This window comes from Daphnia pulex, chromosome 4 (genome assembly GCF_021134715.1).
Source record: "Daphnia pulex isolate KAP4 chromosome 4, ASM2113471v1".
Lineage (NCBI taxonomy): Eukaryota > Metazoa > Arthropoda > Branchiopoda > Diplostraca > Daphniidae > Daphnia > Daphnia pulex.
The window spans coordinates 4,648,019-4,670,857 of record NC_060020.1 but is presented as its reverse complement, the minus strand read 5'-3'; the positions used below and the strand labels follow the sequence as shown (position 1 = coordinate 4,670,857).

General features: G+C 46.2%; 1 protein-coding gene and 1 long non-coding RNA gene across 2 annotated transcripts in view; one reads left to right on the top strand and one right to left on the bottom strand.

The window, feature by feature from the left end:
• Positions 1-10,574, top strand: part of LOC124193090 (protein tiptop-like) — a 52,911-nt gene extending 42,337 nt beyond the window's left edge. The window contains exons 2-3 of the mRNA XM_046586745.1: positions 6,223-6,300; positions 6,403-10,574. Of these exons, the coding sequence (XP_046442701.1) occupies positions 6,223-6,300; positions 6,403-10,037 (3,713 nt within the window). The 3' untranslated portion in view covers positions 10,038-10,574. The remainder of the gene's footprint in view (positions 1-6,222; positions 6,301-6,402) is intronic.
• Positions 10,575-20,937: 10,363 nt separating this feature from the next.
• LOC124193097 lies at positions 20,938-21,759 on the bottom strand. The gene is made up of 2 exons (XR_006874034.1): positions 21,555-21,759; positions 20,938-21,241 (listed from the first exon to the last, which is right to left on the bottom strand). It is a non-coding gene; the product is annotated as an uncharacterized LOC124193097 (long non-coding RNA).
• Between the last annotated feature and the right edge of the window lie 1,080 nt (positions 21,760-22,839).

The window sequence follows — 22,839 nt, the reverse complement described above, 5'->3', positions numbered from 1 at the left end:
GAGCCCAATGACTGAGGTTCTCTCTGGTCTTTTGTGTGTCTGTATGTGTCGGGTTGATTGGATAGGAGGCCGAAAAGAAAGGAATCACAGACACACACAAAAAGAGAACTCGAACGCCGGTGCCACAGAATTGCCAGTCATCGCACCTGGGCGGACGGAGAAGGAGGAAGAAGAGGGGGGCTTCTCCTCTTTCTTGCAATTCCCCTGCTGTCCTAGCTGCATAGGGACGCGGTTGCTGCTGGCCCTGGACGACTGTGTGATTAATGTTCCGTCACCCTCCCTGCAAATGGAGCCAGCACGATTTTTTATCTTCTCCTATTCCAATGGCGCGTTTCTCGTGTCCGCCGGTCGCGCTGACGATGCCGATGCCTTTTTGCCGCGCTGCGTGTCTTGTGTTGTAGGTGCATGCTGGTTGGACACCTAAACCCGCCCCACGGCCCATTGTCCTCGTCCTGACGATGATTGACGTCTCTTCTTTTCTTTCGCCTCGTCCGTCTTTTTCTTTCTTTTTTCTTACTTGTCCAGCAGGGTCTCTCCCAGCCCCCTCCCCCCCCCCTTCCTCTATATAGTATTGCTATGTGCTTTTGTACCGTTGAGCTGTTGCCCATTTCGGGACCCGACCTTTCCTGTCTTTCCGTCCTTCTTATTTATGATGATTCAAGCCGAGCCAATCGATCGATGGCTTCTGTCCCGTATTTATTTAAACCGAGAAACACACACGGAAAGAAAGAAAAACCCGGACGAAATTCTCGGAATCTTATTTTTTTTTTTTCAAAGTATTTTTAAGGCTATACAGTCCATTTTCCCTTTGTTTTTCATAAAGAGATAATGTACTGTAGCAACTGACGGGCGAGAATACGATGAAATAAAAGCAACAACATCAGGAGAAAGTGAAAATGAAGGAGAAGTGAAGAGGAAACGAAATGAAATAAAAATGAGACAAAACAAAAAATCTAAAAAAGAAAAAAAGAAAGGAAATCTGTCGCCAGAATGATGGAGTATGTGGCATCATCGTCTTTTTTTTTTCTTTCTGGGAGACTCGGAGAATCCCAACTCTTATCACCTCTCTCACTCTGCGCGGGTTTTTGTACGACTCGGCGTTTGCCAAGTCACTCTCCAACTTTATTAACGACTGCCAATCATTTCTCTCTCTCTCTCTTTTGGAAAAACAGACGTGCTGGATGTCTACGGTGCGCTATTCTCTCGCTCCTCTTTTCCAACCATCCATCATCGCTCGACTTGAAATAACTGGGGGTCAAGGTGTCTAGACACCTCACGAGTTCCATCTCTTATTTTCTATCCTTTTTTTATTCTCTTCTTCTCATTTTTTTTTATTTGCCCGTAGTAATAGTATGTGTGTGGGAAATGTTAGCGTCTCACTATCTTACCAATTCCTCACTTCACAAAGGATTGCTCCCGTTGGAAAAAGAGTTTAATTGAATGGCCCAGGTGGCGGAATTCCGGGACCATTCCTTTTGCGCTTTTTTTTTTGACGACCGAGTTCCGGTTATTATTAACTTTCGAGAGATTTCGATTGGATTCGCGATCACGATCGAGAGAACATTTGTGACAAAAAGAAGAAGGCGATCCCGATGTAAATCCAGGGTGGGAGCAATCAACGCTCAAGTAGAGCTGGCACAGGCATCGAATACTTTGTCGATGAAATGTACTGGCTGATCATGATTTGGAATAGACGAGTGGAAATGCCATAAGAATGTCTATAGGCTAAAGGTGATGGAGAACGAAAAGTCAAGTGAAGAAGGACGAACGCCAGAGAGAGAGAGTGGAAAGCAAAACAGAGCGATCGAAAGACAAAACTGGCGAAAGATAAAGCGAATAAGAATAATGAAAAGAAACAGACGAGAGAAAAAGAAGAGCTGCTCCATCCAGCAATGGATGACCCGTCATGCAAACGTTATTGATAACTGACAGACATGGTCAGGATCACACGGGCAAAAGTAGGGGTCTCTCGTCAGGTCTTTTATTTTTTCTCTCTCTCTTCAGGTTCTTGACCATTTGGCTGTTGCTGGCGTTTTTCTTGTTCTTCGTTTTTATCATGTTTCAAGTCTTCATTCTTCTTTTTTTGTTTTGTGGTGGTCTCGCAAGCAGACAGGCACACACACACACGGGCATCTAGCAAAAAGAAAAGCGAATGAACGCAACATCCATCATGGCGTGTCAGCTGTCAAAACCTCTCGTGTGCTGCGCGCTAGAACTAACATCGCCCACCTTTACCCAACCAAAACCACCCGCTCCGCCCTGTCCTCTCCGCGCAACCGTCTGCGTTATTTCTTTTGTGGGTTTCTCTCTCTCCCCCACTTTTGGTTGTTTGGTTGGGATACATGTATATTCTGATTCCCTTTTTCTTTTTTTTTCTTTCCCGAACGCACCTTTTGGCTTTTTTGGAATCGCCTTGGAATGGTGGATAGGAGACAGACAGAGACGCACACAATTATTGAGATATGCAGCGCTCTCCTTTTTTATTTTATTTTATTTCCTTTGGCTTCTTTTGTTTTGCTTTGTTGTTTTCTTACTTCTTTTTTCGATTTCGTTTCGGTTTGTCTCTCGTTAGATTCTCTTCTCTCGTCTTGTCTATCTCTCTTCCTCTTGCGCCTCTCGCGTCACGGTGGTTGGTTGATAAATCATGTTGCGGCATCGATCGAAAAACCGTCGCCCCGTTGTCAGCGATGCGGCCCCCATTGTTTCGGCTACCTTTCCTGCCTTTTGTCGCTCGGCGCGGTCGAGTTGTTTCCCGGAGTCAACAGGGACGACGACGACACACAAAAACCTAAAGAAAAAAAAACATCCCACAACTGAATTGAAATGTATATTTTTTCAAATCCAAGAAAAAAAGGGAAAACAAAATAAAAAAGGCGAACGAACAAAAAAAGAAAACGAAACAAATGGCTGCCGCGCTCCTGCTGCTGTTGTCGTTGGAACAGGTCGTGATGTTGTTTCCCTTCTCTATCCGTCAACATATCAGCCGACATTTTACGATTGGACGAGTTTCTTCTTCTTTTCTCTATCTACATTTCCTTTTGTTTTCTTTTTTTGGGGGGGCTTTCAGTGTTTTCGAGCTGTTTTCTAGACTCTTATTGTTGTTGTTGTTGCTGTTGTTTGCGGCTCCTCCCTTTTATTTTGATTCCGCCGAGTCTGAGACTCGTCCGCTCTCTTCATCTCAGTCGCGCGCGTTCTGATTGAATCTATCCATCGGTGAACTCCGGCGCTCTTCCTTGTCCTTCTGTGCCTTGTCTCTTCTCTCTTTGATTTATAATTGATACACCGGTAAGAGATGGGTTAGCTATGATTGGATCAATCGGCTTTGATCTCGATTGCTTATTGCCCCGTACGTATAGAGCGCACTGAAATCTGCCAGCGCACTCAACGCATCCCCCCGATCGAACGAACGAACGAAAAACGGATAAGGAAGTGCATCGGTGGCAATTTTCCGTCCGCCGCTTTGTTTCTTCTTCTTCTTCTTCTTGCCAGCCATTTGCCGAGCTCGACTTTGTTATCATCTTTATAGTGTATGAAAGCAATTAAAAAAGAAAAGAGGAGAGAGAGCCGGGCATTACAGATATCGCCAGAGTATTGTAGTCTGTGAACGAGGGATTGATCTTGTTGGTTACAGCGCAGGGGGAGGGGGATGTAATCAGTCGGATAATTTCTGATTCATGTTCCAAAAAACCCGTGTGTGTGTCTTATGGGCCTCTCCGATATTACTCTCTCCCGCTAAGATAGATTTATCTATCAAAGGAAAAAGGATGACGGCGGATCTGTTGTTCGACTATGTGTAACTGCACATATAGGAGGACCGCCGATATATAAGACGATCGGGACAAAGACAAAGACCGTCAAGGGGAGCTCTCTGATACCTAACCATCAAATCAGAACTTGTGTGTGTAGAGAGAGATACGTGCGTGAGCACCGATCTTGAGTGCGCCGACATGAAGCGAAGCCGCACACGGCCGTGCCAAGACCTTGATTGGAGCAACAACAGCCCTCCCTCCTCATCCCAATGATCAAATTGGTATAGGAGGCAAAAGCTTTCCGGTCGTCTTTTTTTTTTCCTTTTTCTTTTTGGTGTGTCTCCCTGCCTACTACCCACGGCTGCTGCCAATGATACACGTCTATAAATATATATCTAGTCTACGTATAATATATAGATATACAAGCGGTCTGGCGGTGTAATCCCCAGTAATTACACATCGCTCCCCATCTCTTTGCTCTCCTTTGGGCCGAGTGTAATAGCAAAGTACCGCAAGCAATCGGCTATGATACTCATGTCATCGCCTTCCTCCTCCTCCGCGACAAAACTCCCGGGCGGAATGAAGCCAATAGCGTCGTCTTCGGTCTTACTCATCTTCATCATCATCATCATCATCAGGACTTTGAATCCCCGTGTCGCTCTTGTCGAGAACCACCAACTTTTTTCTTTATCTTTTTTTTTTTTTGATTTGGCTGGCCGTCGTCCCTCCCTTAATATTCTTTAGGCCACCCACCCCCACTTGGACCGAAATGGCTCACTTACACACCTAGCGACGGTTAGACTAGAGAGAAACTTGGAAGTCATATCAAGTCGCGCAGTTTTTCTTAGCGTAGAGTCTGCTCTGTACCGTCTCTGTGTGTCTCTATCTTAAAGGGCGCAATGCGCCCTAGCACTAATTAAAAGTAATGAGACGGGCCGGTGGTACTGAAAGGCGATCGGCCAAAGCATCCGCCTCCAACAGCAACCACCGCTCTATCGCCTCCTCTTCCTATACGTAGGGGTGGTATAGGCTAGTAGTAGTAGTAGTACATCGCGCTAATTCCGACGTCAAAGGCGCTTTCATTAGAGAGAAACGGGGTCCGGCTCACCTCTCTCTCTCTACCAGCTTTTCTTCCTACATCTCTCTCTCTCAGTGTGTGTGTGTGTGTGTCTCTTTCTTCTTCCTTTTATTTATTGGGTTCCATTTTCTTGTACGCATTGCGCGATGATGCTTTGGTTTAGTGGGCCCCGAGACAACGCCGAGGTGTATCGATTTCCAAAAGAAAAAGAGAAGGTCCCACTTTGATCCTTTTTGCCCGGGCAGCGAATTCGGCCAGCCGATAGAGAAACACGGACCTCCTTAATTGCTTCGTTTGGGGACGACATGGTCGGCCCATTGGCTCTTGACAATCAAACAACGCAAACAGAAATGATTTCATCTGATTCTTTTCTATTAACTCACTTAAAAAAAAAGAAAATCAATTCAGAATCGGAGAAAGAAGAAATTCACTTTGGCACACACTTGGCAAAGAGTTTCTTCTTTCTATCTCTTGTATATTCTCAGAAGAAGTAAAGAAAAATGGAAAAAAAATAGAAGAGCGGAATGAATGCGAGATGTGCGTAACGCAAACAGGACATTGGAATATGAAAAGCGAGAAACGACAAGCGGAGTGACAGCCGGATGACTTGATTATCCATTGAAGGTAGACCGGCGAGAGGTGTGCGCAAGTGTCAGTCAACCAGTTTTATTTTTTATTTTTCTTCGTTGTCTGTCGGTCCGTGGGCACTCCATTCTGTTTTTCTCTCAATTGAGGAGGCGGGATCGAGCCCAGAAAATGAGGAGCGAAATGCGGCCTTTTTGCTGTGACAGATCAGACAGACAGAGTAAACTCGTATGGCGTGCCCTCCTCTAGTCCCTTTTTTCTTTTCTCTCTCGTTCTGTTGTTGTTGTTGTTGTCTACACATACAAGTGTGTGTGTGTGTTTCTTTTTTGATAAAGCATTCAAAATGCCACCCTCGGGGTCGACAGTTGATTGACGTTTCAGTGGAGAAGAGAGGGAGAACGGTCCACAGCTACCAACAACTGCTGGTCGCTTTTGATGACTCGTGCCGTGGCTTGACACCAGTCTATCATCACACACACACATTCTCTTCGGATATTTACTCCCTTCCAACCTGTCTACCTTTTTATTTATTCGGATGCCCTTTTCGTTTTGGGGAAGGGTAGAGAGACCTGCGAGGTGTATACCTGATGAGTGACATTGACGGGGTTTGCTACCCACTTGACGTGTAGAAGTAGCTACCGTTCCCTGTTCATCCTAATCCCATATTTTGTACCCTTTTCATCTTTTAATCCGCTCTTTTTCATTCACTCCGATTTCAATTGTTTTCTCCCTTTCTTCACTCGGGCGTCACAGATGAATCATTGATGAATGCCATTACTAAAATGTCTCTTCTTTCTATTTTTCTTACAGGGGAGGAAGAATTGGCGGCGGCAGCGGCAGCGCGTGAGGCAGCGATTGCGGCCGGATTACTCGACCCAAATCAAATCGGTAAGTGACTCGTTTCATTTATTTCCAACATGTCCCGCGTTGTTTGTTTATAAACTTCTCCTGCTAATCTTTTGTTTTTCTTGATAAATTGAACGATTATAGTTGACGAATTCGAACCGGATCCGGATCAAAGTCAAGATTCTGAGTCATCTTCTTCGTCGCCGGCTCGGGACGATGTCGACGAAGAAGACGCACTGAAGGAAGACAAACCCAAACGGAAATCTTCTCCCCTTTCTCGCGGATCCATGAGTCCCGGTCGGAATAGTCCGGCGCCCATCATGGGCGATCCTACTTCGGCGGCGGCAGCTGCTGCAGCCGCCGCTGCGGCCGCCACCAACTTGCAGAACTTGCAAGCCTTCCTGGCCGCAAGCGCAGCTTTCCCAGGACTTTTATCTCACGGTGGGGCGGCGGCCGGACTCTTGGCCGGCCTCCCCGGTGGCCTACACTCGGCTTTGGCCATGCAGGGACTGCAGGGATTGCAGGGACTCCAAGGCTTACAAGGTCTGCAAGGTTTATTTGGCTCACTTCCGGCGGCTGCGGCCGCCACCAAACATTCGACCAACGTCATGTCTCCACCGGCTGGCGCCATTCCGTCGCCGGGAGCTGGACGCAATGCCGATATTTCCAGCATCATGGATTTCAGCAGCAAACGTCCCGTTGGCGGCGCAATCAAATTGGAAAAAGGAACCGACGCCGAAATGAACGACGAAGCGCCTCCGCCGACTCGCCGTCGCGCTGGTGGCGAGTCAACTCCGCTGGATTTGAGCTCCTCCGGTGTCCGGAAACGGGACCGCTCATCTGGTGGTTCTACGGCCAGCGTCGGACCCGCCGAGAAACGTCGCTCTGATTCGATTTCGGCGGTCATGGCTGGATGGAAACCGGCCGGCGCCTCTCACACGCCCGATGCCTGGAACGGCCACCACAAGTCCAGCAGCGAAGCCAAGAACTCGTTCGCCAGTCCGCCCGACGCCTCCAAAGCCCTGGAAAGGATGACGGAATTGAGTCGCTTGTCCGGTGAGTCCCGATCAGGAGGAGCCGGTGGGGGCCGCCAGTCCGCCTGGCAGAGCCACTGGCTGAGCAAAGGAGCCGACACGGCCAAGGACGTCCTCAAGTGCGTCTGGTGCAAACTCAGTTTCGAAACTCTGGCCGCCCTGACGACTCACATGAAAGAATCCAAACACTGCGGAGTCAACGCCAGTCTCATGTCGTCCGCATCCAGCGCTTCCGGCGCCGCGGGGTCGGTCAATTCCTCTCCCGTGGCTTCATCACCTTCATCCTCGTCGCAGCCGCACCACCACCAGCCGCAAGCTTCGCCGTCGTCGCACCAGTCGGAGCGCGAGCGTCTTCCGGCCGCCTCCCATCCGCCGTCGTCGTCGGCTTCGACGACCACGTCCGGAAGAGGAGGAGGTCACCACTCGAGCAGCAGCAACAATCACGACCTATTGCTCAAAGAGTCCGGGCAGGTCCAACTGCCCCGCAAACTGGTCCGCGGTCAGGACGTCTGGCTGGGCAAAGGAGCCGAGCAGACGCGTCAGATCCTCAAGTGCATGTGGTGCGGGCAGAGCTTCCGCTCGCTGGCCGAGATGACGACCCACATGCAGCAGACGCAGCACTACACCAACATCATCTCCCAGGAGCAGATCATCTCGTGGAAGGCGGCCGACGGAGAAGGCGGAGCCACCGGAAGCGGAGGCAAAGGATCGAGCGGATCCGGTGCCAATCACGGCCCCCAGCCGCATCACCACGGCCAGCAGCACCATGGCCAGCAGCAGCAGCAGCAGCAACAACAACAACAGCAACAGCAGCAACAACAGCCAACGCAACAACAGTCTCACGTGAACGCCGTGCTGACGTGCAAAGTGTGCGACCAGGCCTTTGCCAGTTTGAAGGAGCTGAGTTCGCACATGGTGAAGAACTCGCACTACAAGGAGCACATTATGCGATCCATCAGCGAGAGCGGCGGCCGTCGGAGACAGGCCAGGGATAAGCGCAAGAAGGCCCTGCCCGTTCGCAAGTTGCTGGAACTGGAGCGAGCCCAGCAGGAGGCCCGATCGCTGACGCAACTGCAGCAGCAACAATTGATTCCGGCCCAGCATCAGCATCACGAGCATCAGCAGAAAGGGTCCAGCACGGGACGGATCAGCTGCGAGAAGTGCGGTGACAAGATCGAAACGAGCGGGTTCGTCGACCACATCCGGCAGTGTGTCGGCGGAAGTGGGCAGTCGATGCGAGCCGGAAGCAAGAGCAGCACCCCGTCACCTTCCGTCGCCGCTCCTAAATCGGAGGCCATTAACGGATCCGGTCGCAAGACCCCAAAGTCCAACCGACATCAAACCAATCCGTCGCCGAGGGCCAGTCCCATGAGCGTCGGATCGGCTAACGGGAGTGACGCGCCGGCCGCCTCCACCCCGGCGCCGGCGGCATCTTCGACTCCGACCAAAGCCGACGGATCGCCGTCCGTTCTCAACGCTATTGAGAAATTGATTGAAAAGAGCTTCGACGCCGGCCAAGGAGCGAGCGGAGGCAAAGCCAAGGCGGCCGCCAACAATCCGACCGGCTCCAACATCTTGCGCCGGCTGGGCATCGACGAGAGTCTCGACTACTCCAAACCGCTGATGGATCCCCTGATGACTGTCAACATGCTGCGCCTTTACGGCTACGGCCAGATGGCCAGCAGTCAGCAACGGGAGCGGACGACCAGCGAGGCCAGCAGCAGCAACGCCTCGGCCGTGGCCAGCAACGGCGACCACTCGTCGCAGCAGCCGACGCATCAGAGAGATTCCGGCAAGTCAACGCCTCGCTCGGCTAACGGCGGCTCACCCCTCCGCAGCCGCAGTCCCAGCCAGAGTCCCAGCGGCGTCGCCAACCGTCGCCGGCGGAAGGATCCCTCACCCTCGCCCGCCTCTCCCGGCCTGGACGGAGACGTCAACCCACCCAGTCCGGCTGCCAGTTCGGTAGTCAGCGAACGCTCGCTGCGTTCGACCACTCCGGCGACGCAACTGAGTTCACCCGACGTGGCCGGGCGGCGCAGTCAGAGCCAGACGCCCACCGACGTCCATCCGGCCCGTTCCAGTTTGAACGCTCTTTCATCCATGTTCGAGGGTCTCTCTTCGGCTGCGGCGGCACCTTCCTCAGGAGCTGGAACCTCTTCCGGCGGCGGCGGATTCAATCCGCTGGCGGCCCTGCAGAAATTGTGCGACAAGACGGAAACTCACAGTCCCTCGTCCAGCGGCCGTCCCAATTCGCTTGGCGGGGCGGGAAGCAGCGCCGGCGGTTCGAGCGGCAGCGGCGGAGGAAGCGGTGGCGGAGGCGGCGGATCGGGGAGTTCGGCCGGCAGCTCTGCGGGCACCAATCCCGGTGCAATTTTGGCTTTCAGTTGGGCCTGTAACGACGCCGTCATGACGGATTCGATCATGAAGTGTGCCTTCTGTGATACCCAGTTCATTTCCAAGGGCGCCTACCGACACCACCTGTCCAAGATGCACTTTGTCAAGGACGCCGCCGGTGGGAGTGTCTCCGCTCCGGCCCTCAAGGGCGCCTCGTCGGGCGGTTCTTCTTCGGCAGCCAACTCGGCCAGCGCTAAAAGCTCCGGGTCGGCCAGTGGCGCCAACGCCGCCTCGGCCGCCGCCAGTCCCCAACCGCCTGCAGGAGCCAATAGCTTCGAGAACGAGAGCCCTCATTCCAAATTCCTCAAGTACACCGAGCTGGCCAAGCAGCTCTCTAGCAAATACGTTTGATGGCTCCCTCCTTCTCCGCCCGCTACACCGTAAAACACAAACATTTTTGTCGCTATACACCACCTGATGATTACACACACAACAACAACAACAACAAAATAGGGGAAAAAAGAAGACGGACAAATTGGGCGACGCACCGTGACCGTTTGCGTTGCAGATGACGGGGCTGGTTGAAAAGAAGAAGAAAAAACAACCAAACATACGCGAAAAAAAACAAAGAGAAAGTTCTTTTTTTCTTTATTTTCTTTCGACAAACCAACATAATGACGTAAAAACGCAAAAAACACAAAAACAAATCAAGCAAAAACGTATAGAGCATCTTGTCATAGCTTAGATCTCCCTCCATTCTCTCTCTCTGTCTATCCTTCATCATTACGCGCGTTTGCATCTTGTGTACATGTTGTGTGTGTGACCCATTTGGCGCTCCCCCGACTCACGTCTCATCACGTGCCTCTCTTTTTCCACCTCATCCATTTTCAACTCGGAAGATTTTCTTTTTTTCTTTCGAAAACAAATAAAGGGGAGTATAACATTTTTTTTTTAAAGAAAAAGAGCTTCGATCACGCTCACGGATTGACCGGAGCTGTCGGTTGACTTGTTGGGAGGGAAAGATCACGTCACCCGGTGTATTTATACCAGAGTAGTATTGCTCTCTCTTCTGCTTCTTCTTCTTCTTCTTCTTCTTTTCCTTTTTGCCTATTTCATCCATCATAAAAAGAAGAAGAAGAAGGAGAAGAAGAAGAAGAAGAGGAGGAACGTAACAAAAGGGTTGGCGTCCATATGAAGAGAAATATGAGAGAGGAGGAGGGAGGACTGGCGCGCAGGGTCTAATCGCATGCTGTCGGCCGGGTGATTTACACGCCGGAGCGTCACTATAAATCCGTCCGACAAGTTATGAATGCCGCCGCGAGGTACTCTTCTTCGTCGTCCGTCCTTACAGGCATCCTTCAATCTTCAAAAGGGCCAGCAACATTCTCTCTCTCTAGCTCTCTCTCTCTCTCTCGGCCGTTCTCCTTCCATCTTTTTTCTTCTTCTTATATATGCGCTTCTTTTCTTTCTACTTACTCGCTCTGCCTCATTCTATCCATCCCTTTTTTTTCCTTCTATATCCCGCACCGAAAGGGAGGAGAAGCACGAGGAGGAGTACGGGGGGAAGGTGAAATTAATCATAAATTTTCCGAGGCAAATAAATAAGGAAAAAAAAAGAAGGGGGGGATAGAGAGAGAAGAAGAAGAAAAAATGTTCCTCTTTTTTTTTTTTTTTTCTTTTTTGCCTTGAACAAGATGATGATGATGATGAAAAAAGAAAAAAAAAAAAATGAAAGGTAATAAAGTTCAAGAAGAAAAGAAAAAAAAGGGCCTCGGCATGAAGTCCACGCCAACAAATCAAAGCGCCCGGACGGGCATCTCTCTCTCTGGGTTAGCTCTCTCTCTCTTTCTCGGTTTGCTCCGGCTCGTTCGTCCGACCGAGCGCGCATACGTATAAATATATATATATACAAACTACTACTACTACCACTACTATATATATATACATAAAGATATACATAATACCCCCTTTGGCTTGATTTGAGCCGGTCGGATTTTGTATTTTGTAATTTTTCATTTTTTTTCTTCTCCTTCTCATTTTTTGATGCCCAAGTCACGGCCCGTTCGACGTACAGTAATTCATTTTTTTTTTCCTTTTTGTTTTCGGGGTTTTTTCTTCTCTCTCTCTCTCTTTCGCTTCCTGACAAAAACGGGAATCTGATTATTATTACTTCTTTGCTCCTGCCGACTGAATTGGTTGGAAAGGAGGAAAAACCCCCTGTCGTTATGTCGAAATATGATTCCACAGAAATCGACGACACACAGAGACACCCACACGTAGACTGCAAGCTGTTTGTTGTATCATACCTACATACGAAACCAATTGTTCCATTTGTCATTTTTTACGTTTGCGTCCCCCTCGTCGATATCGACAATGTCACTCATCTCTCAGCCTCTCTATCGTCTGCCAGACGTGGGCCAAGAGTAATGGACCCCAGAGAAGAGAATCACTTTATACATATTATATATATAATATACATACGCATTTCCAGCAGACAACACACACACAATCAATCGGTTTGGAAAAGAAAAAAAAAAAACATTTGTCATTCGTGTGTCTCTCTAGCTCCTATTACATGCCCACCCAAATCTCGCTGTGTCTGTTTTCATCCGACTGAACTGTGTAACGGGCGTTCTCTAGGTGTGTGTGTCGCCCAAATCGCTCGTTTCTCTTATTTGCTCTCTCGCTAAGAAAAATCTATTCCAATTGATTCTTCCTCCTATTTCGATTTTTGATTTGTTGTAATTCTCTCTCTATCTCTCTATCGCTCTTGAAACTATTTCGGTGTGCGCAATGATGATGACGAACTATGACGTAATTCACCTGTGCGTGCGTGATCCCACCTGGCAACCACACATACACACACACAGACACAAAAAAAATAAATAAGGAAGGAAATTAATGATCCCGGTTCCTATATATATTTTATCTCTTTAATTTATCCGTGCGTGAGTGTCTACTTGTGTGTTACCGGACTGCCCACCCTCTTACCCTCCTCTGTTTCTTGTCTCTAATGATTCTTTTTTTTTCTAATTATTATTATTATTATTATGATTTTCTTTGACCATTTTGTCGACCCCATGCGCTTGCTGTCGATTTTAAAAAATGTTTTTGTTTGATTTATTGGATTTTCTGTTAAATTGTCACACTCTCTCTCTCTCTCTCCTTCTGGTGAAAAATTCCAATCTCTTTCAAATCAAATACGTACCGTACATTGAATCAATACGTGAAAAAAAGATGTCTTTTATGTCTCATTTTCTCTCTAATATCGATAAGAAACCCCCTATACCCCGTCCCTCATATGATTATCCTCCTATTGATCTATTATTATCTGAATTATCTGTTCTCTCTCTTTCTCACCCATTCTATCGTCTATCTCTCTCTCTCTTTCTTCAACAAAAAAAAAATGATCAGTATTCGTTGCTTGATTGGACATGTTGGATTTTTTTTCAGTGTTTCCCTTTTATTTTCGGTTTATTTTGCGCGCGCCATCTTGTTATTACACATGACTGAAAAACAACAAAAAAGAAATGATTCGTCGACTTGTTGCCTTATTATTCCACACACAGCCAAACACGAGAAAAATGAGCGAATTATTTTTCCTCCTCAATTTGAAAAGCGGCGACTTCACATTAACAAGTCGAATTATACTCACACGAAATTAGAACCTGATCTCGTGACATTCTGATCAAACTATTGAATAAAAACAGCACCAAATATTTAAAAAAGAATGAACGAAAGAGAAATCAGGTCCCGACGTAGCAGTCACACGATAACAGACAATTCCACATGGCTGGCAATTATTTTCAATTCTTTTTTTTTTTTTTTTTTTTTTTTTCTCCTCCCGTCGTCTTCTATTCACGAGGATTGTCTGCATTTAGATCCGATGGTTGACCCACTCTCTCTTTCGTTTTTGGAGTACAGACAGTGCGGTCATCCATCCATTCAACGTATTTTATATATAAATAATAAATAATAATAATGTTAATTCCCTCTTGGCTGATCCTGGAGGGTCTTTATTGTGGCCATTTCGGTCTTATTGATTTTTAATTGATTTTAATCATAATAATTGATTAATAATTGATTTTTATCATTTCTATCGATATCTTAAAGTTTGGCTAAAATCAGAATCAGAAGATTAGTGTCGTCTGCTCATTGCCTCATTTTGTAACGTTTCGAAAAAGAGGTGGATGTGAAGTGAGTAATTAGTGATTAGAAAATGATATTGATAACTGATAACTATGGTGAACCAAACTATATTTTTTGGGAAATGTGGATGCACGAAAATCAGCACAAGAAATGACAATGTGGTCGTCGTGTGAACTCTGGTCGCAGCTCTGTGCAGCTTAATGCACATTCCATGCTACTTTTTGGCGGGTAAAAAAAAAACTAAGAATAGGCCTACAAATCGAATGATTGTGGGAGCTTAAATAGAAGACTTACACCTGTTCCTGTTCGAAATCAGTGAAATGTTACTTCCTTACTAGCCTTTATCATCTACGCCTCCTGCCCTTGTCAATACAGTTTGTTTGCACTATGTAACTTTTTCGATTGTGCTCAGATCTGAGGCCTGAGCCAGCCATCATAATCTGAGGATATGTAAGTTTTCCTTGTGCTTGGTCACCTTTCATCTGGCATGTGTCATCATTCATCAACTGTCATCAGCAACAACCTCAGTCTCATCGCTTGGGTAATAATTTTCATTACTTTTGATGTTAACCTGTGATCTGCTTGATAATTTGATGATGCAAATGACTTGCATATTGAAACCTTATTATTTATAATAATATTTATTAACAAATAAGTTTTGGTTTACCCACTGTCTCATTTTTAACTTTTCCTTACTTAAGTTGTTTCTGTCAATATGTTTCGTAACCCAATTTTTCATTTTATATTTAGATAAACAGCATCCCGTTTCATTGGAGAAACTACCGATGCCAGTGGAGTTAAGGATCTCTTCTTCCCCTTTCTTAAAATCCTCTGTGTCCTCGTGTACGCCCATGCGAGTGTGGGTGTATTCACGAGGACTCCCTTTTTCCTATCCTGCCTGGTGTACATTCAACTATTCTTCCGGCTGGAGCACTTGTGGATGCCTGGCTGTATTTCCCAGGCATAAAGGTAGGACTCTATTCTCCCTATTTGACTATTTGCTGGCATTGACTATGAATGAATGAATCGTTACGAGTACGATTATTCCTTAGCTAGGCGGTTGACTCGAACTCTTTTCTCGATTGCCGTTTTTGTTGACTCAGTCAAGGTTTTTTAAAATAACTCATTTGTAAAACGACTGCAAATCAGGCTTGTTTTATTTTATACCTCACAACTTTGTTTGTGGGTAAACAATCACATTGAAAAATATTTTAACTTTAATCACTTCAAGCAATGTGCAACCATCTTTTGTGGGGGGGGGGGGGGGACGGACAAATGTTTCGCCTTTTTCTTTTTTCTCTTTTCCAAACTCCCTGATGTACACAGGGGAGCCGCTGGGTGATCTCATTCGATTCGGCGCGGCCCAGCAAACGATATCACACAGGCACCACGACTGGCCCATAAATCACGTCATTCACAGCCGCGCGTCGTCCAGTCGTGCTCGCACGGAGAAAAGAGTCGGAGCTATATGGGAAGGTTGGGCTCCGGTGACTTTTTTATTTTTATAATATGCGTATCTATACAATGGGGGCCCCGGATCGTCGGAATGGCAATTGAAGGGGACGGATCATTGAGGCGCACTGTCGAGAGTTGTATATATAAAATGACGTAACCACCAAAAACGTCCGCGTCGTCCTCATCGACCGTCGGGGAGGGGAAGAAGAGAAAAAGAGAAAGAAAGAAAGAAATAAAAGTCGGCCTTTCTATGATGATGAGAGTTCGGGTCCCGTCCGTCTTCCCTTCGCCTTGGGTTGTAATTAAATGCGAGCGCGACTTTATCGCGTCAGCAAAAGAGACGGGCCCGGAGAAGGTGGCCGCGTCATTATTGGAATAAACCGCCGAGTGGTATGCGCTTCTCATTTCTTTTCTTTCATTTTTTGGGCGGGAGAAATTCTTCTTGATCTTTCCCTTCCTTGGGTTTTTTAATCCCGAAACGGACGGCTCCGTCTCCTTTGCCGTGTGTAAGAACAAAGGGTTCCGCGTTTTCTGCCTCTATCATTTTGATTATAAAACAAAAATGGCGGATACATCTGGGCCATCAAACCGACAGCCATAAATACATCAGATTAATGCAGCATGTATAAATGGATATGGCTTACAGTTATCTAGCCGAGACGAGACTGGAGCAGGTAGGTTACATGCGCGTCAATTGCCAGAAGAGAGACTCGTAGGTACATGAACACACACACACACACACATGCCGTGTACTTAGAGCCAACTCACATAAATGAGCGACGGATTAAGTCCGTCACAGACCGGTTTGTTGCAGTGCGTTTGTTGCAAGTCTATGGAGATTGAGAGAGAGAGTGGGAGAGATCGGGTGGTGGTGGGTTGGCACGACCTGCACCGCGTGACCCGAACGGGCGCCCAGAGAATGAACGAGAAACCGAAAAAAAGAAAGAAGAAAGAAAAGAAAAAAAGAGAGAAATGTTTTCCTATGTGTATGGACATACGCAGACAATATACACAATATATATACATGTAACATATCTAAACCGGTATATACCTGCTGCTGTTGCTGCTGCTGAGGCGGCGGCAGTTGGGAATGACGTGACGCCTTAGCTAATCATGTGGAGAGCAGCGGCAGCCATCAAATTCCACCTTCTATACATTTTTCTTCTTCTTCTTCTTCTCCTCTCGGCTTTTATACGACCGTGGCGCGTATATCTAACAATTAAGCGGAGCTGAAGCTTGATTAACAAACGAAGGCCATCCATGTAACTTTTTGGCTCCAGATGAAGCCAGACTGTCAGATTAACGAGAAACGCACTAAAAAAAAAAGTGCAGTGGGTATAAACTCGACTTAGTTAGTTAGTTGAGAGAGTTTTTCTTTTCTTTTCGACAATGCCATGCCAGCTCTATAGACACAGGGCATATAATACATATAGTCATATATACCAAGGCTATATTTATTTAGCTTTGGACTTTTTTTTTGTTTCAGTCGTCTATGACTTGGAGGCTATTTGCTCGTTAGACGTTTGTTTTCGTTTACAGTTCATCATCTGTCGTTGCGTTTGTAATGGCGACGAGGGATCTTTTCCCTTTTTGTTTTTTTGTGGTTTTTGTTTCTTCCTCCCCATCATTCATTATCGGAGACCATCGGACAAAAGACTTGATTGACAGCTCATTAACAAGAACGCAGGAGCAACGCTGTCGCGACTAACGTTTCGTGTCACCTGCCAACTCGTCTTGTTTTCTGATCAATCCAGTTTCTGGCTCTTCTCTTTTCCTCGACTTTTCTTCCTTATAGTCGTCTCTCTCTCCCTCCCTCTCTTGTCGCCATCGTCCAGTCTCCTCTCATTTCGTGTCAACTGATGAACTGGTGATGAATGACTCCAATCATGACCCGTGAACTGGTTCAGTGCAATCTCTGGTCTTGATTTATTTCTTCCCTTCCAGTCCGAAAGTGGTGATGTCCGTCTTTTGTGCCAACGCCTTCACGTTTTCGACTTCCCATCTCTCAAAAACTGTTTGCGACGTAGAAACATTCCCGATCATCAACTCGAGATTTGAGGCTGCTGCTGCTTCACTCGTCTATAGAAGAAACAGACGAGACGCATCTTTTTTCTGGCCGATTGATCTCTCTCCCTTTCTTTGATAACCACTTGAAATGCGATTGCATTTCGTGACTATTTTCTGACCCGTTTTTTTCGAGAACAAGCTTGGATGACAAGCGTCAAAAGTCGTTTGGGAGATCAAGAACTATTATCACCTCCAATAACAAGAAATCGAATGGATTCCAACCCCTTGAAGAATTTATTTTTCTTCTTTTTCTTTTGTAATCTCCTTTCGTTTTCCCCCCGTGGGGTTAAATTTCCCTCGTTTTAGATTTTTTTCCGGCTTCTCTCTCTCTCTCTCACTGATTTTTTCTCTCGACTCTCTTGTGTTTGTCCGCGTGTTTGATCGCATTCTGTTGAAGAGGGGGGCGCGGGTCGAGCGATAGCCGGGCGTTACATTATATGGCCTCGTTGTCCATCACTCGGGGACTCAACGCACCGACCAGAGTGGACGGCGCGGGGGCAAAAAAAAAGGACCCGACCGACCGCGGACTGTTGAGAGATAACAAAGAAAATAAAAGTTGTAAGGGGCCATTCAAAGATCTCCGAACAAGAAAAAAAAAGCGGCGGCGGCGAGCGACCGCCGACTATCTCGAAATGAAACCCATCGGGCGCGGACGTCAAGGGGAAAAGAAAAAAATCGGAGAAAAGAAAAAAAAAACATGAGCGTTTACAACCTTGTTACTCACGTCGCGGATCAAACGTCCCTGATAACGATTACGAATATAAATATGTCAAGTCTAGCGCCTTGTATTTCTTCTCTCCGCCTTCAGTCTATCTTTTATTGGGCCGCTCATTACGTCCGACACTTGTCCCTCCGTCATGTGCGTCATCTGCATTTCTCTCTCTCTCTCTCTCGGCCCCGGTCTTATAATATACCTGAGACCTCCGTGTTGAATCATGTTTATTATCGGTGCGCGGACATTTTTTCTTTTTCTTTCTCTCTTCATCATCCCACCACGCACACACACTCACACACTTGTCGGAATCTTTTGAAAATGGGGATGTCGAAACTTCTCTGCAATGAAAGTAGTTTTTTTTTTTTCTCTTTTGCCTTCGCCGGGATGTCGTGAGGATATCGGAAGATTATTAATGGATTTCGGGTTCATGACAACATTGATTTCCTTTTTTTTCCATCCCTTGCTGGAACCTTTTGATGGATTTGTTGTTGAAATTTTTGTGTCAGCCCTTTTTTTTCTCTCTCTTTCCTTGATGACCCAAACTGATGTTATGATACAAAACTTGGATAGCCAAGTAAAAGGACTGACGGGGCCATCTAGCGGATTGTCGTGGGTGGCTGCCGCGTCGCCATGGGAAGATTTATTTATTTTTTATTATAAAAAAAAAATAAAAAATAAAAAATAAGTTGATTTCATCTTTTCTTTTTGAAGGTTGGCTTCTTGCATACCGATCTACTGGTTTTGTTTGTCAAATCCCACCAAAAATGTAGATGTCGATTTAATAGAGAAGGTGGTAGTGCTGGTGGTACCGGTCGGTGAAATGATTGAAAAGAAAATCTCATCCGTCATCACGACCGAATAGCTCTTTGTGGATCAGATCGCATTCTCTAATAGACAGAGTACCTGGAGTCATTCGATCGCCCAGTATTAAGCAAAAGGGGGCACTTCATCCTTGAAGGGTTTCAACTATCCGACGGCGACGATCGTATTTCCAATTCTATAAACCCACAGCGCCGATCGTCGGGTCTCGGGTATTTCTACTCTCTAATCTAAACATTTTTAATCTCTCCGCTTTTATGTTGATTTTTTATTTTTATTTTCTTTTTCCTCGTCGAGGAAACAAGACAAACTTTTTTGGAATGAAATATCACAATGGAGTTGTATTAGGCAACCGAGTTCGTGTCGGACCCATCAGAAAAAAAGAGCGAAGAAGAGAAGAAAAAAAAAAGTTTATAGAGAGGCGCGTTTGTCGAATTGAATCCAGGCGTCGTTACAACCCCCCCACCACCACCACCTCCTGCTCAAACAATGGGGACGTCGGTCTGTTTCTTTCACACGCTTGTTCCATGCGCTCTCTGCTGTTCGGGTGTCTATATTTCTTTCGTTTTCCTTCTTCTTATTTAGTCAGCGCTTGGCGTCGTGTTATTTTTACACATTTGATAGACCGACCGGAACAAATGTCGTTTTCACTTTCCATGGATGTGGTACAGACAGGGCGGCCCTACAGACGACGCATACGTTTTTCTACCTTAGAAGTACTTGGCACTTTTTTTTTTATTTTTTTTTAGTGCCGTACACGACTAACAGCAAATCGCAACCATAACCGTAATTTTCGCTCCTTTTCTTTCTCGAGTCTCTTTTTTTTTCTTCTCTTCTCTCCCGGCTGCCTTCGTTACATTCTCTGGCGCCCTCCTCTTATATTCAGAACCTGAAACTTTCAATTTGTCAACTAATGGACCGTTCTGGATTGTTACCGAAGAAAAATGGTAATAATAACACGGCAATAACTCGATGCGGTGGACATTGTTTCCTTCCAACTTTTTTTTTTTCTTTTATGTGGGTTAATGTCTTTTCCCCGAGGCGCGGGATAGGCCAAACTTCTTTTTTTCTCTGCAACACCAGAGGAAAAATAACACGGATCGATGGGGATCAAAGGCATAAATAAATATTATTTCCCAACATTTTCTACGGCTGCCTTTTTCCAAATTTCTTTAATTGTTTTTCTTTTCTTCTTTCCTCAGACTCTTGTTTTGATTTTCTCTCTTGTTTGTCGATTTGATTGCAAATGAGAAATGCGCGTCGGCCATGATTCATCTCCCCAAGTTCAATCGAATAATATGATGATGGATAATATAAATCGGGCCTCTTAACTCTTGAATCGAATGAAGAATAAAAAGGGGGAAGAAATAAAACCAAATAAAAAAAAAGTTCTTTTTTTTTGGTTTTTTGGTTTTGTTTTACGCGTTTCTTCGCTCCCCCGGCCGCAATCCGGAACACACACACAAAATAATGTGTGTGTGTGTGCCTGGTACACTACCATTATTAAAGTTATATTGTCGGAGCACCAACAGCAGGGCGCGCTCATTATGGTGCTTAATTAATTTGGTGCCAATCTAACGACGACACGCTAGTCGTTAAAAATAAATAGATATAAGAAGAGAGAAAAAAAAAGGCAAGAGGCATGGGAATTACCAAAAGAAGCGAGAGAGAGAGAGAATCAGACAAAAAGAAACACATGCAACCAACGGATCCGTTTTTCTTTGGCTCTTTCTTGCGTTGTTGTTATAGACGTTGCGGCTGTAATTTTTCGTTCTTCGGCTCCACTCATCCGCATTAGGCCATTACACGACAGATCGCTAATAATCGTTAAAGGATTTGTATATGATCATCCGATGAGAACAACCTCACCCGTCACACACACAACAGACCGCAAATTCAATTAAAGCGACGACTCTTTTCCTGTCTCTGTCCTCGTTTTCCTTCATTGCATCGAATCGTTTTTTATCGCTCTCCCCCCCCCCCTCCCCGAAAAAAAAAAAACTTTTGAAAATTTCGAAACGGAAAAAGTTTAGACAATTCGACACTCAAGGAGAGAGAGAGAGAGACAATATGGAATAAAAAAGAAACAGGAAGAAAAACGTTAGATTAGACCTTGCGTTTCTTTTATTGGGCTCTTATACGTGTCAATTTATATAGGCAAGAAATCGCCTTGTGTTTGTGTGTGCTGTATAATATTTGGGCGGCTGCAGTGTGTGCGGAGTAATATTCACGTAATGTATAGACTGGCTCTGATGGAAAGGGGGAACAAAAAATCGTATTGGTAGAAAATGATGCGGAGACAGCCGGTACACCACACAGGGCGAGGAGCCGAAACTAACGCGGGCGGCTTGCAACGTTCTAATAACATATAGGCTGCTCTCTCTCTCTCTCTCTCTCCGGATATCTAATCCTGCCAAAGAAGGAGAAAAAGAAAAGAAAAAAGAGAGCGAGGAATAATATGCAGGCCGCAACTTCTATAAGGACATATAATATAAGAGGGTTAGCTGGGGTTGGGTGGGTGGGTGTTTAGGCTGAAAGGGAGACGACGACGACTACATCAGGATTTATGAGTTTGATAGTTTCGTGTGAAAAGAGATGGAATGAGAACAACGGAAAAGACGAACAAGAAAGAGAGAAAAAAGAAGAAGAGAATGAGGGACATTTTCGAGCAGGGTCACCACACCGAAAGGAGAGAGAGAGAAAAAATATATAGATATATATACGGCGGCGGGGTCCAGTAGTGTTGGTTGGCCCCCATCTAAAGTGCCGAGTTGAGCTAGCAGCAGCGGTAGAGGCATCAGCAGCAGCAGGAGCTAGCGCACCTCTCGACGCCGCGCAAACTGACGAAATATGAGCGTCGTCGCGTCGATAACTTATGGCGGACGCCCGGGCTCCACCGTAATAGAAGGATCGACACGAAACGAGAAAAAGGAGAAGGGTGACTAGGGGATGAAAGTGAGAGAAAGCACTGGGACACATATAATACACACACACACACACACATACTATAGAGCGAAAAAAAAAGAAAAAAGAGAGGGTTCTCCGGCTAGTTTATGGAATGGCAGAGCGGCGTCATGGGCGTCACCGTCATCGCTTTTGCCTGTGCACACACACACACATCAGCAGCCTAGGCGTAAATATAGTGTATATATATCCGTGTCGTTTTTCGCTTTTCTTTTCCCTTTGCAGTTGTGGCGGCAGCAGCTGCCGTCGTCTCCCTCATCACCGAAATGCCCTCTTTAACTCATCCCAAAACAGAATAGGCAATATCTCGGCGGATGTCATTGATCTGATAAAGCATTCTTCACGGAGACCCAAGGAGCTCCTGCTTCTATAACTGGGCTTCAGGCCCAGCTTTGATTGTGTGACGGACTTGCCATCCAACCGACAACCCCTCCAAAAAAAAAGAAATTCGAACGCAATATCAAATATTTGATTTGGAAACTATCAATATTATTACGTAATATTTGGAATTTTCTCAGAAAATCAGCCAAACAAAAAAAAAAGCTTATTGTGTGTGGTCGCTTGTTGTTTTCTGTGATGATGCATCCGTCGCCCAGTTGGGTTCCCCCAAGAGATGTCAGACGGCCCCTTTTATTCTTCTTCTTCTCTCGGCCCGTGTCTCCAGAACTGGAACATCAGACATCCATCACGGGGATTCTGTGTGTGTTGCGCTAGACCATCTAGTAGTCCCTTTCTCTTTTCTCACCGAGCGACATGGATATCACATCTTGTACCGTCTTTTGAGTTAGAAGCTCCTAAGGAGCCAGGGAAGACAAAAAAAGAAAAAGCAGAGAAGAGAGTCCCTGTGTTACACCTCTGGGTCTCTCCGAGGCTTCTTCTTCGTCGTTGTCATTGCTCGGACAGCTCTTCTTCTTCTCTCTGATATCAGCAGCTAGAGCCCCTCGTGAAAAGACAAAAAAGAAGTCGAGTCACGACGCTGTGGTGTATGTCAGTCCATTAAGTGAGACACATCAGGAGCAGCAGACTGGCCAGACGTCTATATCT